This window comes from Vicugna pacos, chromosome 7 (assembly GCF_048564905.1).
Source record: "Vicugna pacos chromosome 7, VicPac4, whole genome shotgun sequence".
Classification (NCBI taxonomy): domain Eukaryota; kingdom Metazoa; phylum Chordata; class Mammalia; order Artiodactyla; family Camelidae; genus Vicugna; species Vicugna pacos.
Genome location: NC_132993.1, coordinates 66,927,224 through 66,943,769, shown reverse-complemented (window position 1 = coordinate 66,943,769; position 16,546 = coordinate 66,927,224). Strand labels below are relative to the sequence as shown.

General features: G+C 37.4%; 1 protein-coding gene across 16 annotated transcripts in view; it reads right to left on the bottom strand.

The window, feature by feature from the left end:
* ELAPOR2 (endosome-lysosome associated apoptosis and autophagy regulator family member 2) overlaps positions 1-16,546 on the bottom strand; it is a 660,265-nt gene that overhangs the window by 456,762 nt on the left and 186,957 nt on the right. For all 16 annotated transcript variants that reach the window (XM_072965097.1, XM_072965100.1, XM_072965099.1 and 13 more), the window contains 6 exons: positions 12,546-12,726; positions 10,953-11,081; positions 6,170-6,260; positions 5,409-5,511; positions 2,314-2,451; positions 491-754 (listed from right to left, as the gene is read on the bottom strand). In XM_072965097.1, coding sequence (XP_072821198.1) covers positions 491-754; positions 2,314-2,451; positions 5,409-5,511; positions 6,170-6,260; positions 10,953-11,081; positions 12,546-12,726 — 906 coding nt within the window. The remainder of the gene's footprint in view (positions 1-490; positions 755-2,313; positions 2,452-5,408; positions 5,512-6,169; positions 6,261-10,952; positions 11,082-12,545; positions 12,727-16,546) is intronic.

Genomic DNA, 16,546 nt, shown 5'->3' with positions numbered 1-16,546 from the left:
GAGAGTAAAGTTATTCTAAGATTAGTTTCTTGTAGAAAGACGTTTTAATAAAAAGACAAAATTTCCTGTTGTGCCAGTTTAAATATAGCTTAAACTATGTTTCCTTCACCCATAATACAGCATCAATTTTTGCCCTTAAAATATTATAAGACCTACTTGCCGTTCTCCATATCCATCTACAGCTACCTACAGAGAGGTAGTCACTTGCTCCACCTTAATGGAATAGATCAGAAATCGGTTCTAATATTTTTGGGAAGTGTTCTAACTTGGAGGCTCTTCTTAATATTTCACATCCCCAGTCATTAGCACATTCATGGCACACAAGTGCTTCATGGATGTGAGAAGAAATAAGATAAGAAAGGGAATGAAAATGTCCTTTATAAATTTAGATAGCAACTTCATAGCTCCTGGAGACACAGTAAGAGGAACCTTTGAGTTTCTCTATTAAAACATGCTTTCCTGGGGATAACGGACATACAGACCCACTTACCTGAGTGCTTCTACTCCCAGGCCCACATGGAACACAAGCCTCCTTGCCATAGACCTGATGAATGGACAGGTAGGTGTCAGGGGGACACTCCTTGCACTGGTTGGTTTCTTTCTCAATGTAGTGGCCTGGGGGGCAGGGGACACACGATGAGCCCGACTGTTCAGAACCGAGGGCACAGGCACGGCATGAGGACGCCACCCCATCAACTGCATTAGTGGCAGTGACAGAATAAATCTTCACCAAGTCATTGACGAACCGTCTGTTCTAAAAAGGAAGCAGAGAGTGATGACTTCTGCCTTGGGGCGCAGTTGTACAACCAGATTGTTTTCTGTTGATACCATCAAAATTATTAAGCTGAGTGTTCCAGCCCAACAGACTATAATTGACAATGGATTAATATTATTCCTTTTTGCATCTTTTTTTTTAAAAAAACTTAAATCTTAATACTAGAAGGTAACTTTTATAGCAATGGAGTTCCAGGAGTTCTGCCACAACCACCATAAGATTATGTCAGAACTGGTACAAATTCAGGCATATGTACAGACTTAATGTCTGGAAGAACTAATACGATTTAACAAAAGAGCAACCTTATCTCCCATCACTGTTTACTCAGACATATGCCTAAATGTACTGATACAGTAGGATGTCTGCAGCGTGGCAAGGTGCAAAAGACTTAGACTAGGGATTTAAAAGGCTTAGAGTAGGACTCTGGTCCTCACCCAAACACATACGGTGTGATCTTGATGCAATCACACCATTTCTTTGGGCTTCCTCTCTCTCTCTCCCTCGAGCACTTTTCTTAACCAACATAGTCTGATTTCTGCTGAAGGGATATATAACAGAGAGTGAAAAGTAAATCTCCAGCATCTTGCTTTACTTCTCCTTCTCCTTCTTATGACACTGGGTCAATTAAGGTCTAGTTTTCATCAGGTGGTGAGCATCAACATATCATTAGAGAGTGGCGTTGCTGTAAGCTACTTAATGTTTTCTGTCTAGGGCAAAGACAAAAGGGAGGTGAGGAAGACTTCCATAGCATGTTCACGCCCTATGCGGTGGGAATCTGAACAGAACTTCTAGAGTCAAGTAAAATCTTCAGAATGGGTTCCCCCGTGACAGCCTAAAGGGAAAAGAGAAAATGCTTCACAAGTGCTTGCCACCATTGTTTTAAGGCAGCTTCTGTAAAAGTGATTTACCTTGATCTCACCCTAAGAAGGTCATGTCAATGGAGATCCACAAAAATAATACAAAAATAAGGTGTAATTGAAGCATACAATAGAAATCACTTAGGAGAGGATTAAGGTCTACTCTAGCAGGGAAAGTAAAAGAGAATAAACAGTTACGTGTGCTAACCCAATTGTGTGTACATACATACTCTCCAGGATGTAAAAGGAGACAGTAATTACTGTAATGGAATAATAACCAACACCAGTTAATGGCTCCTGGACAAATGTCAGATCATTCAGGCAAGAAGAAGATAGTCACCAGCCTCTCCAAAGTCTCAGAAAGCTTTAAAAGTTTTAAAATAATTACAAACTCTGATTTCCTATGTCTTAAGCTTTTAGCCACTATATTTGTTCAAAGTGTCAAAAGATTCAAAGATACATTGTGTTATTTCATTTCATACATTCTTGTTCTCAAAACACAAATCAAAAAAATATCATTTTTATACCAATCCACGCCATAACCAAAAGATCGATTCCATATCAGTAAGAAGCTAACTCTTTTTCTCCAGGAGACTGGAGTAATCACTTTGCACAAATGTCGAGAGAGGGCATCATTTTTGTGTTTAAAAAAAAAAAAATTAAAAAGTGCTTGGAACTTACATCTTGACCCTGATTAGTTCTCTGGAATGCCCACGTAAATGTAAAGGTGGCATTCTTGAAGATGATGTGGGTATAAGCTTGCTTTTCTTTCGTTCCACCCCATGATTCCACCACATTGGTACTTTTTCTATTAATATCCTAAAATATAGTAGAAAAAAATAAATACCAAAAAAGCACAAACTCAGTATTAATTATACATGTGTTTACATTACAACTGTATGTTTATATTTACAGTGAACCTTAAAGGGTTAAATGTGAATATTTATCTACAGAGCACGTAACCCTAAAACTCTCAAAGCTCCCCTTTAAGTCTATACAAAGACTCACTGGTCTCTTTCTCACTGGCCTGAAAGAGGTCTCAAGTCATAGTATGTTTTTCCTTTTGGTGAGGGGTGGGCTTCTGTGTATGTGTGTGACTCTACCTTAGGAAATACACTTCAAAGGGGAAACCTAATTCTTCAAACTTCTCACAGTAAACTTCTAGGATCATAGAATGAAAAGGCTTTCCATTTTTATCTTTTCCCTTGAGAGACTCAGACAGGTAGCTCCAGCACAGGAATTCTAAGTTCCTCCTGAATTATACTTGCAATTTCCAGTGCAGTTTAACTAGAATGTTATTTTATGTTCATGCAATCTTTTGCTTGTACTTGAATTTCACAAAGATTAGTTTGTGAAATGTTTTATTTCTGAATTCCTGGGCCAAATTCAATATTTAGAATAGTATATAAATGTGTGACATCCCAACCAGTATGTTGTCATTAACATGGTTAGAAAGCAAATATAGTAAGTAAAGCAAATAATGTAATACACATCTAATTTGTTTGAAACGAAAACCCAAGGCTAACCCTGAACTTTCTAATTAGTCTTCTCTGCAGAAACCCTAATAGATGACTAAGGAATTTGGATAGGCCTCTGTTATCTGAGATATCGATAATCCAGTGGCATGAGCTCAAGACATGTCTCTTTCTTTCTATGATATAAACAGAGAAGTCAAGCATGCTATAAAGTAATCAGATATGCTATAAAGATACGCTCTTCAGTTCACGCTGCAGATCAAAATATCAGTGTGTGCTTGTCACACATTTTGGAATTCCCCACAATACCAGACCACCAAATCATCATACATGCCATTTCCTGAAAAGAACTCATAATATACAGATAGTGCTTTGTTAAACACCACCCTTCTGGAAGTTTATTCCAATAATAATGGAATATATGGCACTACCGCAAATAATACCACCTTACCTTTAATTACGTAAAACACTGTATGATTTTGAAAGCATTTTGATATGCTATTTAGGTGATGTTATCTCAAAAAAATCCTGTGCAGAGATCACAGAGTGAGGGAAAGAACCTAGCAGATACTGCTCTACGCTAAAAAACTCTTAAGATTGATTTACCAAAAGAAATACATGTGATCTCTACCCTCAAGAAAGCTTGGTCAAGTGAGACAGACAAATACATGAATACATTCAAATCACTACAATAGGGTTTTCAGAGCAGACTGGAGACAGTGCTTACCCTGACTTAAGGAAGTAAGAGAATGCGTCTCAGAAGAGGTGATGTTTGAGCTGCCCTCCAAATATGGATGGGAGTTCACCAGACAAAAGGACAAAAGGAATAAAGTCATTCATTCTAGTTTAGAGTGTGTCAAGGCATTAGAAATGAAAAAGTATAGAGTGTTCCACTGACAAATTCAAGGTGTCTAAGGAGGGGTAAGTAGTAACAGTACTTTGGAAACAGAGGCTGGGCAAAGAGTGCAAGAAGCCATACAGACGTCATGCTAAGGAATTTTACATGTATTCATAGGCTGCTGGTTCTCAGAACCACCCTCATGGCTTGCTAAACTACAGAAGGCTGGGCCCCACCACCAGAGGTTCCCATCCAGACCAGGGTGGGGCTCAGAGACGTGCATTCCTAACAAGTTCCCAGGTGACGTTGGCACACTTTGAGAATCACTGCCACAGGCAATAGAAAGCCACCAAAGTGAGCGGGTAGATTGTTGCAGCTGCCTCTACTCGTGTTTTTATGTTTATAAAGATAATTTTGACAGCAGCATGGATGAAAGAATAGAGATAAAACAAAGGGATGGGAGACTACTGTTTAGAAGTAACAGTTGAGAGAGAACAGAAGTGTGCATTTCAGTAATGGATGGCACTGAGTATGAAGCGGAATTAACAGATTAAAGAAATAAAGAGGAGGGGCTGGGAGAATTGGAGGCTTGCTGGTTGTTCGTGGTGTAGCAGATGGATGTGTTAAAGGTTATCCATGACCTTTTACTACCACAACGTCTATTTTTTTCCAGGAAAAAGTAGTCTGCCTTCATTTAAGCTATCAGTAATCATGAATAAATATTTAAATCTCCATATATCTTATGTTTCATGGAGGAAACTGTTATTGGACTGTTAATATTAACTAGCTGCTAAAAGATCATTGGGAAAAAAAGCAAAAACAAGTCATGCCTATCAAGTCACTATGTAATTATAATGCTGAAGTCGTAGCCAACAATCTTGTAAAAATACCCACGTAGGGTCTTAGTAAAATTTGTGTTGCTACTTTTCTCAAGCTAAGAGTTGAGACTTATAGGACCTTGGGGGGGGAGGGAGGGGAGATGGGCAAAACTATGACTTACAGTAAAGCCCTTTGTCTACATTTATTAATTTAAGAATTTAAGGAAGAGTTTTCTTTTTCTCAATGCTCCCCACCTCCATTATTTTGTGCCCTCACTTATTATAACATGTTTTTCCCTCCTGATGATTTGAATTTTTGAATGGTTTCTAGGGGAGAATTTTCACCCTGCTGGAGGCATACCCTTATGAAGGAATTTTCTACAGTATCAATATTCCCTGGCTTCTATCCATCACCCCTACACTCAGTTCTCCCCACACGAACTGAACACTTTCTTTGTAGGCATCACTGCAATCCTTAGTGACGTTTTTGACATTTTTAAGTGTTTTTGGAAGGTCAGAAAAATGGGTTTCTTAGCCCAATTGGAGGTGGATTTCTAGGATTAGCCTTCTCTTCCAAATATGTTCACATTTGGAAGAGAAGGCTAATCCTAGAAATCCACCTCCAAATGCCACGCTTTCGCTTACCACCATGAAGTACAGAACACAGTCGGCCGAACAGAGGGTCTCAAACACAAATGTTATCCTGCCCAGTTCAGTACCCATAGCTCCAGTCACAGATGTCGGCGGCCTATTGGACAGATCAAAATTACAGTATTTATAGCATGTTCTAAATACAACCTGAAACAAAATTAAGTCACTTTTTTCATTAACCTGAAAGCCACACTCTCCTCTTCCCCTGATCTACTGCTCCTGCCAACCACAACTCCTTCCTCCCCTAACCTCTGCGTGGAGTCTACACAGTCACAGGGTTAAGCTCAGATCTCCCAGTGTAAATGCTGTCCCATCCTACAGCAAGGAGAAGACTCCTGCTGAAAAATTTCAATATGAGGGACTAACCAAAATGTCATTAAACCATTTGTAACACTACTGCCCAAATAGAACTGAGAGAAAAATAAATATAAAAGCCAAAAGATACTTCTGCTAACAACTTAAGACTAATATCTCAGAATTAAGCATCCGGAATCATGGTTATTGTAACATCTGGACAGAATATATTCAAAAACTTTCAGCTTCATCTAAGTAATATACAATCAACAGTTATTGTTTCTCAATCACTGATTCTATAGGTATTCTTAAACATAGTACAGTATCCTATGCAGCTTGTTATTTGCTAAATACATTACAATGTTAATGTATTTTATAAAGATAGTCCTACTTCATCTATTTCTATAGGGAAACAGGCATGAGGATTCTTACAGAAGAGAATCAGAATTGGTTTTTCTTACTTAAATCCTGGGATATGCAAGTTTAAGATCAGGTAATCATTATCAGAACCTCCAGCCCCACTCTGGATATGATCTCCAGCCACCTCCCAACCTAGAAATGATAAAAGTTATCTTTATCAATAAAAAGTTCCATTAATGACTTCCATCAATCTTTCTATATAAGGCCAAAAAAAAAAGAATTCCTATTTTTAAATTGCAGTTGCAAATTTCATGAAGAGCTAGACTCTTAGATACTAATAAAAACGTTGCATATGATTCTCCAGGAAGAATCAAGTAATGCATATTTTTGCATACATGTTATTTAACAGTAAAATTAATAATAGTTTTCTCAGTGAGGCATGATTACTTTTTAACTAATACAGATGATCTTTACCCATTTTAATATATTAAGATGGAAAATCCCAATCTTCAAGCAACCAATGGAAATAGACACTTCAAATTACTTAATGAAGATGCAGGGTCTGGAGTTCTTTCCTACAGTTTGTTGTACTGTTGTTCCCTAATTAACCCCTGTTCTGCATTCCTTCACTTATTCATTCACTCAGCTGGCATTCACTGAGTACCACGAACCATGACATACACCAGGGTTAGAAAGACATGACTGGGTGAGGGTGGCCTCACTGAGGAATCAGCAGACTACGAGAGACACAGCTGACAACTGTCAACAGTATAGGGTGACAGAGATGCACAAAGCAAGTGATGTGAGGTTCATCCCCTGCACAGAAACAATGAGCATGCCAGGGTCTGGCACAGCCCCTGTAAAATGAGGAAGGGAGAAGCACCCCACACACACCATCAAGCAAGGCTATTAACAAATGGCAATGCCTCAGCACCAACACGTCCGCCGCCATAAGAAAATGCCAACATCTGCTACTTCAATAGGTGTGAGAGAAACTGGGGAAGAGATTTGTATCATCAGTGCTATCCTGGTGATGTAGCAAGTTTTGAAATGTTATGATCGACAGTTCATAGAGGTGATATGTGGAATATACATAATTCAAGCTAGTTCTAAAAATGATACGTACTAACCTACTTGAGGATGAGAGAAACACCAATTGTTCTGCCAATCTAAAGGTTCATGTGGCTGAAAAGAGACATAAGCAGGTCCTAATCACCTTCTAATGCAGTGGGATACCAAGCCTTTGACTGCAGTGTAAGTAATGTGAAAGGCTTTTAGGTTTAGAGAGACAGCGAACTTGTGGCTAGGGGTCTTAGGGAGAGCAATACTCCCATGTGGAGGAATTCTATACGTAGAAAGGGAAGACTTATAAATGTTTGTCTAAGATCACTTCCCAATGTTCAGCTATGTCACCGGGACAGAAGGAGGGATGGAATCTCAGACAAGGCCAAAGAAAAGAAAGCAGTGCATGAATAACAAGCAGGTCGGTTTGGAGGGGACTAAGAATCCTTGCAAGAAGACACAAACATTCCCATGTTTGAACATGACCTGCTGTCAAGTATTAATGTATCCTCCCTGCCTCAAAACATACATTGAAGTCCTAAATCCCCAGTATTTCCAAATGGACCTCATTTGGAAGGGGTCGCTAGGGTAATTAATCCAATATGACTGGTGTTCTTATGAGATGAGGGAAATTCAGACACAGACACACAGGGAGAAGACCATGTGAAGACAGACACACAGACACAAGGAGAAGATGGGGAGAGAGACTAGAGTCACATTGCCACAAGCCAAGGAATGTCTGGAGCTCCAGGAGCTAGAAGAGGCAAAGAAGGTCTTCCCACAGAGGCTTTGGAAGGAACATGGCCCTGCCAATGCCTGGGTTCCAGACTTCTAGACTCCAGAACTGGGAGAGTGGAAATTTCTCTTGGTTTAATGTTTTAGCCCAGTTTGTTGCAGCAACTTTGCCTTTTGCTTTTTCCCTCAGAATGAATCCCACATTTTCCATGTTTCTATACATAATTTATATTTTAAGATTTATTTTTCTTTGCTTTTAGAAATCATATTTATATGTATTACAAAATTTTAAAAGCCACAGAAAAACTTAAATATGAAAATGAAACTTACTTACAAACTCATCACCCAGGAAAAAACCACCGCTAACATTTTGAGGTGTTCCTTTTCACTATCTTTTGATGCATATATGCTTTTACATCACTGAGATACTATTGTTGATGACACTTTGTATCATAGTTTTATAAATTAACATCACTGCATAAGGATTTTTATGTATAAATACTGCATCAACCTGCTAATGACTGAATTAACAGTTTATCATGTAGATAAATATAATTAATTCCCATAATTTACTAAATCACTCACACTATAGGACTTCCCGTGGACCACACATCCAATGTAACCACTGGGACTGTTTTACCTTTTAGCTAGTATAAGTGACACTATAATGAACATATTTTTGGTAAAGATTTTCTGTATTTTTTCAGAAAAGAATCCCAGTGACATAATTATTGGGTCAAATAAATATATTTTTAAACCAATATTTTGTAATGTTATTCTAATTTTGAAAGCAATGTGTATCCATGAATAATATTTATTGAATACAATAAACTAAATGAAAAAAATGAAGTAATTCAGACTTCTCAGAAACTTCCCACCCTCAAGTGATAAACTCAACATTTCAGTGTATTTCTTTTCACTCTTTTTCTTGTGCATAATTTTCTTAAAAACGTAACTTAGGCTTTACTGTAATCTACTTTATTTTCTGCTTTTTTATGTAACACTATCTTCTCACTTTTCTAATTATCATTTTATCAAAAATATTTCCCCATTAAAAATCCTTTCTATATCTAGTGTTAAGGAGTTAACAATATGTTGTATGTTATATCATCAATACGTTATAATTTTATTTATTCAGACTTCATTGTTGAAAACATTGTTTTCTCTTATTTTTGACTCTCATTAATAACACTAAAATTAACATATTTGGAAATAATTTCTTTATGTCACATTATTTCTTTGGTATAAATTCCCAGAAGTGGAATTACTGGGTTGGAGAATGAGAACACTCACAATTCTTGAAACACTGCCAAATTGTTTTCCGTATGGCTGTCACTTCTAATGATTATACAACATTTCATCCAATTAGTACGGCATAACTTTTGTAAATAGTATTTTCTTGCAGGAATTTATAGATTATGTCAATTTCTGTTATTATAGGTAATGTTCATTGAAAAGCTTCATGATTAAACAGTAACTTGTTCTCAACTCAGAATTCCTCTTAGGGAAAATTCCAATACCAGATGTACTTCTACAAACTTGCTCCACAACTGTGGTAAATTCAGACTGAGAATATAAAAGAACTCCAAAGCACTCCAAGTCACAGTTAAGCTGGTCAAAGTGCATCCACTTTAATTCCATGATGGGGCAACTACTCCATGAGACAGGTGACCCTGGGCCTCTCGCTTTGACCCCAGGGTTTTGAGTGCTGCTCTTCTCATGGCTGGTGACTGAACCACTCCTCACAAAAATATACATCACCTTGTATCTTTTTGTATTTTTCAAATTTCTGCTTGCTAGTTCAATATCACATACCAATACTGCAGACATGTACACTTAATAACAGATCATTTCTGAAAATTAGCCAAAATTTAAATGATAGCCTCTAAGTGAGTGAGCAAGCAGGTAAATTGAATACTATCATGAGCATTAGACTAAGAATAACTTCTTTAAAAGATCAAATAAAAGTTTCAGATAATCTTTACTAGTAAGTGAATACACACACACACACACACACACATTGATGCTTTCATCAACACATTCCCATTCTTATTTTTCCAATGTCTTACACTTTCTCAACTTGGAATTCAACCATAGGATCTTTCTGGAACATAAACCCTTATGGCTAGGTAATAACTACTCTGTTTTTTTTCCTCCTTCTCCTTTAGGATAAATTCCTTAAAGCAGGATTATTAGTCTATAAAGAGAACTATTCCATAATGTTCTTGGCATATGAAGGCTTTTTTTTTCACACATCTGTTTAACTAGAATTATTCAAGAACCTATTACTTGTCAATCTGTGTATCCCTCACTTCCTACACCCTAAGCCTGTTAATTTTGGATAGTGCTGACTTAAAATAGATGCAATTGAAAAACATTTTTTAACAATGATCAACTATAATATTGAGAAAAATGAACAGATTAAAAAATGCCAATGAGTTTATGAAAGTAAAGGGTATATTGTGGTGTAAAACCCTAGTATTTAAATAGATGTTAACCTATTTCCAGTGTCAAGTTTAAAAATACAAACATAGATATTGTCATTCATTCAACCAACAAATATTGCATAATAGCCAAGTGCTAGGCTCTCTGTGCATTTAAAATATTAGAAAAAAATATAATTCAGCAACCACCCTATAGAACTCTGCCAAGTCTTCAGTAAGTGAGGTTCACATACTTTGTAAACACTTCATAGGCAAGGGGAGTTAGAGATGATGTGACCCCTCACCATGGCCCAGTGCTGGGCCAGACCGAACCAATCCAGGCAGAAACGCTTTCACATAGTGGTATGTATACAGGATGACTCTTTCAAGTGGCAAAGAACATAAATGTCATTACCTCCCTTGGTGATCTATTCTGGTATTTATAAAAACCATAGTGACCCTCCATATCTACTTCAAAACTGACTCTAAAAATAGTTTATATTCTTACAGGAAAGTCATGTGGCTATGACATCGCATTCACTATTTTTATATGAGGGCTGGAGGACAGGCAAGCAGTCAGATGACAAGAGGTTCCTCATACCCATGTACTTAGTGTGTTTTCAGACAGGTTCAAATGCACTGAGTAGGCTGATTCTGAACTCACCATTCATTCCGTCACACTTGGAATTCCCAACATTGAAGCAGGAGGTTTTCATATTGCCAGGAAGGACATTCCACCACTTATATTCAAACCCCAGTGCAGGCTCTGTCCCTGCTGGGCACGGTCTACATTCTACAGGAGGCAAGTGGGGCAAACAATCACAATTAAACTGCATCTGGACAATTTCCTCTTCCTCTGTTCCAAGCACTACTCAACTGTAATTAGCAGAGAGGTAAGTGGGAAGGACAGGTATTAAACCATCAATTCCCTTAAGAGTTAACGTTTTCCAGAACAATCTGGAAAGAAAAATCATTCTGGATAGAGTATATCCATATATACTCGGACAAGGAAAAGAACACAGAATCGTTTAAAATAAATGTTCCTTTCATTTCTGGGAGTAACTGCTAATACTGAATTCCTCTGCATATGAAGAGTCATTCTGAAACAAGTTCTCTTCTATGTCAATTTAGAATCAGTTTCCTCCACCTTATAAATAAGGAAATATTCCACTATTTCTATTAGTTATTAAACTTTACAGAATAGTATACCACTTAATTACAGACTGATTATTTGAAATTCAAAATATTGGCTATACTGGAAAGTGATGATGGAAGTTGAAGGGTGGGGAAATGGTTATATTTATAAATAAATCTGATTTAAATTAACATCCACAACATTGACATACAAAGGTTTTTTTATGACCACTTTTGAATTTAGCCAAGACACTTTGCATTATCACATCAGCAAGAGAACAGGTAGAGAGAGAAAATGTTCATCGAGCAAGAATCTCCTGGTACCAAAGTCCTACAGAAGACATTTTTACACACCCTGCTTGATAACCACAAGCTAGCCATATTCAAGTAAGATACCTGCAACAAAAATGCACTGTAATCTTTGTCTAATAAAAATTTTAAAATTTTTTTTAATTTCTCTTTCTCCATTTTATTTTTATTTATTCATTTATTTTTGGTCGGGGAGACGTAATTAGGTTTATTTGTTTACTTAATTTTAATGGAAGTACTAGAGATTGAACCCAGGACCTCATGCACGCTATGCATGTACTCTACCACTGAGCTATATCCTCCCCCTGCCTAACAAAATTAAAACAAATTCTATAACCACTTTCTTTATTTGTTAAGTGTTAAATTTTCCCCAAATATACACTTTGAAACAATCTACTTAGGGACTATTTTAATTGCCATCTGATCAAAATAATCAATTTTTTCTATTATTATAGCATAAATTGTGATTACTCCAAAGCTGAAATAGAAGTTATATTTTATGCTTGCATTAATATATGTGCACATACACACACTAGAAAAGGAGTGCTTATCCTTAATCACATAAATTGGTGAAATTTTTTTATAAATACCCGAGAGACATCCCATTAAGAGAGTGTTAGTTACACAAAATGCCATGAAACACTGCAGTCTCATAATCCCCTTACCATACTTCTTAACTTGTCTTCAGTCTGTGAGATAAGAAAATTATGTATTTTAAAGAACTTTCCACAGAAACAATTTAGAACAAATGTCAACGTGGTCTAACAAGATGATTTTACTAAAGGTCCAATTCTTGACTCAAATGACACCCTACCCTTTGTTCCATCTGAAAACGTTCCAGGAGGACACGGATGGCAGGAAGATGATCCATTGTTATAAAATCCTGGATTGCAAGGTGGACAATCCTTCTTCTCTCCAGAAGGGGGCAACCGAATAGCATCTGTGAGATCCTCCCGGCAGATTTTGGGCTCTATCCACTTGTACATTATCTGCGTCTGCAAAAAAAAAAAAAAAGAAAGAAAGAAAACAACGCTCGCAGGTCCCATAACATACTTTATTTGCTCTCAACTTCCAATAACAAAAATGTTAAATCGACAGCCTAGGTAAGGTACAGATAGTGACAGAACTGAAGGGCCAGTTAAAGAGAAGCTAAAACTTCAGTAATAAAATGAGACAAAAAGAAGAAAAAAAAGACTTTGGTAACGAAATGACCATCACTGACAAATGTTTGTACCCTGAGCAACAGGAGGCCTTACCTTGTACACAGCATGGTCTGCATCATAAAATTCCTCTCTGAAATATTCTCTCTTCCTTTGCCCCACCCAGAACACACATCATCATGTTTTGCACATAGTGATCACAAAAGAAAAAGTTTATTAAAAAAAAATCTAGCTTCATATTTCAAACCTGTCAGTTCATAAGCACTGGTAAGTGCTCTGAGTCTTTTCCAATAACCTGATGTTAGACCACAAGACCTATAGCACGAATATTTTCTCCTAAGGCTCCAGGCCCTGCTGCGCATGCTCTGAACATCAAGATTAAGACAGACTCTACCTTCGTGCAGAGTAGACTTTTAAACCTTATCCTTTTTCTCTCTCACACATGCACACATTCACAAACAAAACGAAAAATAAAACTAAGTAGCTATACTCAGCCAAACCCAGAAAACTGTGATTGTAAAAGGATTCTTTTGGCCCAGAAACGTTAAGTGGGTTAGCCATTTCAAAACAAAATTTATATGCTTAGTGAAAAAAATAAAAAGTATTCTGAATGCAAAAAGAAAAATCAATTCTTTTATGACTTAAAAAAGTCTCCTTCATTAGCCATATCATCTGCTGAAAGTATTGTTTCTGCTTTGAAGCAACTTCTGCAATGTAAGTCTAATACTGAAGCAGGAGAACCGAAATTAAAGACAATTCTCCATACCTATTTCCAGCTAATGGTAAATCATATATAATAAGCCCTTAGGCCACTCAATTTTAGTCCCAAATATTCCCTTATGGAAGAGTAAATTACCTCATCTAATGAAGGATGTTTAAGAACATGGTTTAAAAAGGAGATGTCTCAAAAGAATTATAAATAACACGTTTTTCTTTTTACAAATCTCTCTTCCTGCATTTATATTATGGCCTACGTCACAATACAGCTTAACCAGCCACTTCACCCATCTGTCTCTCTCACCATCTGTAAAATGATGGCTATTCCTACTGGAGTTTCCTAAATAGCTGAAAAAATAAATTAGATCCTGTATCCATAAGGGGCTCTCAATGCCTCTGAGAGAGACAATATAAAATTCAGAGAATCTAAGTAAATGAAACATCACTACATTTGGGGGATGGTCTTGTTTTAATTCTGGCTTAATGAGTATAAAAAGCAAATTTCCACTACTAATCAATTCACAAATTTGCCAATTTACTTTGACATTAATTGCACTGAGTTACATGTGAGCTACTACATTTTGGGAAGAGCTGGTTTCCACGTGGGAGTGGGTGCAGGGCTGAGGCTGCTCACTGGAGGCTCACCCTGGGAGCACTAGGTAATCCTCCTCACCACTTTGGGAGGTCAGTTTTATTATGCTCAAGTTTATAAAAGTGGAAACTTCAGATAAGAGCTGTTAAACGTGCCCAAAAGTCATACACAGTTAGTAAATGGTAAAGTAGCACTAGTCAAGGAGACTCAGTTTGGTGAGGGTAAAAATAATAAAATCTGCAAATGTATTTTTGACAAATGAGCTAACTACATGATTTTCAATCCAAGCACAGTACATGTTTAAAAATTAGAAAGGGCACACCACTTTTAGAAGTCAAATTTCAAATGCTCTGGAGCACAAGTTGTTTGCAAAGCCTCTTGCTTCACGTGGCAGACTGATTCTGTGCTCCTCTTTCTAATAGGGACAGATGCTGTCAAGTCTGGCTGACTGGGGAAAGATAATAATTAATATTAATGATACTGAGCACCAGATGACTCACAGTGCAGGTGAAAAACCAACAATCAACTCATTCTTTGGCAAACTGAGATAAAATTATGAAATGCTTTATGAAACCAAAACCCTAATGAAGCATAACTTAGCAGATTGCCATTAAGATTACAGAAGAGCTATGGTTCCCAAGTATATTAAGCATTAGAAAAATGCATTTTGAAGAAATACATTGAAAGTATCCACTGGAAGCTGGTTTTCATATCAAAATCAAAATTAAAACCGGGAACACTAAAATTTAGACAAATTTCAGAACTGGGTTTGTCCACGGTTGCCAGCTTTCTTCCTTCAAAAGTCCCTGCACAAACGCACTAAGGTTTTGGAGACTGGCTGAACTCTCTAAGTTTAATTATACGTGCTTTAAAAGGGTTACTAGCTGCCACTCCAACCTAACAGCCAAGAGACTCATGATGTTCTAACTCAGATGTCCCCACCCAGGCAGGCTATCATGTGCCTCTCTCTGCCTCTCCCACACCTTGATCCTTTCAAGTTGCAAGCCACTGGGCACTCATCATTTGTATCTCTTGGAATTACCACACCATCCTGCCAAGTTGTGTCTGACCCCTCTCTCAAAGCCATGCTCAACATTCACATGTACTCTAAGCATGTCCTCAGCCCACTCATCTATGAAACAGCATACACTTAGATTCCTTTTCTATGAAGCCTCTGAGCTTTTCTGTTTTTTCTTGTGAATACCTCCTTTGTCCCTCTTCTAAATGCTTAAAAGCCTGGGTCCTCTTCTCCCATTATGTGGGAAATATCATGGGGATTTAACACGGTACTGGAACTTCTAGCCAGGGCTTTACGTTAAGAAAGTGTTCCTTTAAGAACTGACTTGTGTGATGCTGAAAGGAGCTTGGAGTTACATGGTCTGGTCTCCCCAGCCGTAGGGGTTAGCAGGTGAACTAAGCTGTCCATCCAAAGTAACCCGCGCTGGACAGAATGGTTGGTCTGAGATGGGCTCATGATTCAAGCAGGGCCAATGTGAGTCTTTTCTGAAGCTCTGGTCAGCGCTCCTATGATCAAAAGCTGTGAGGATGATAGTGCCTTGGGTGGAGATGTCAGTGGGTATCTGGCACTACAGGAAAGAACATGCCTGAGAAGGAAATCAAACTGAGCCAAGAGTATCAGTGAGAAGAGCAAGGGAAAGGCTTGATAAAATTATTTGCTCTATAGTGACTTCCCAGTCATAGGGTCAAGAGACTCCTGCCCTGCCTCTCCCAATCCCAATTTTGAAAAGTAAATTTAAATTCATTAGTGTAATTTTATAATTATCCCCAAGGGTAGAAGCAAAGCTGACACCCTGCTTTATCATCATTAAAAGGAAACGTTTATCACATCCCAGAGTGGAAGGGTAGGGGGGACCACTTTTTACTCTGAGATAAAACTGACCAAAAAAAAAAGTTACTCTGTCCAGTTCTAGTATCCAAGATAAATAAATCCATAAGCCTTTTCTATAAGTTGCTGACTCCTTTATAAAACAACCTTATGCTGGTGACTTATGCAAGCAGGTATGAGATAACCTTTGTTGCTATGATGAGCAAGTGAGAAGGCTTGCTTTTGAACCACAAACAGCTTGAGCGAAAATCCAATTTTCAGTTTTCTGTATTCGTGGGAGTTTTTTTTTCCCCCTTTAAATTTCTGTTGCATTTTTTATTTAGCGAGCCAGGTCTTCTAAAGGTTGGATTATCTTAGAAATCATTTTGGCAAGTTAACATTTTCTCTTTTATAAATACTTTATATCTGCGATTTTCTTTGACACAAATAAACTTTGATTTTACTAATTTGAACTCATTGTTGAAGCACATTGAGGGCTTTCTGAATCTTAATATTGTCAC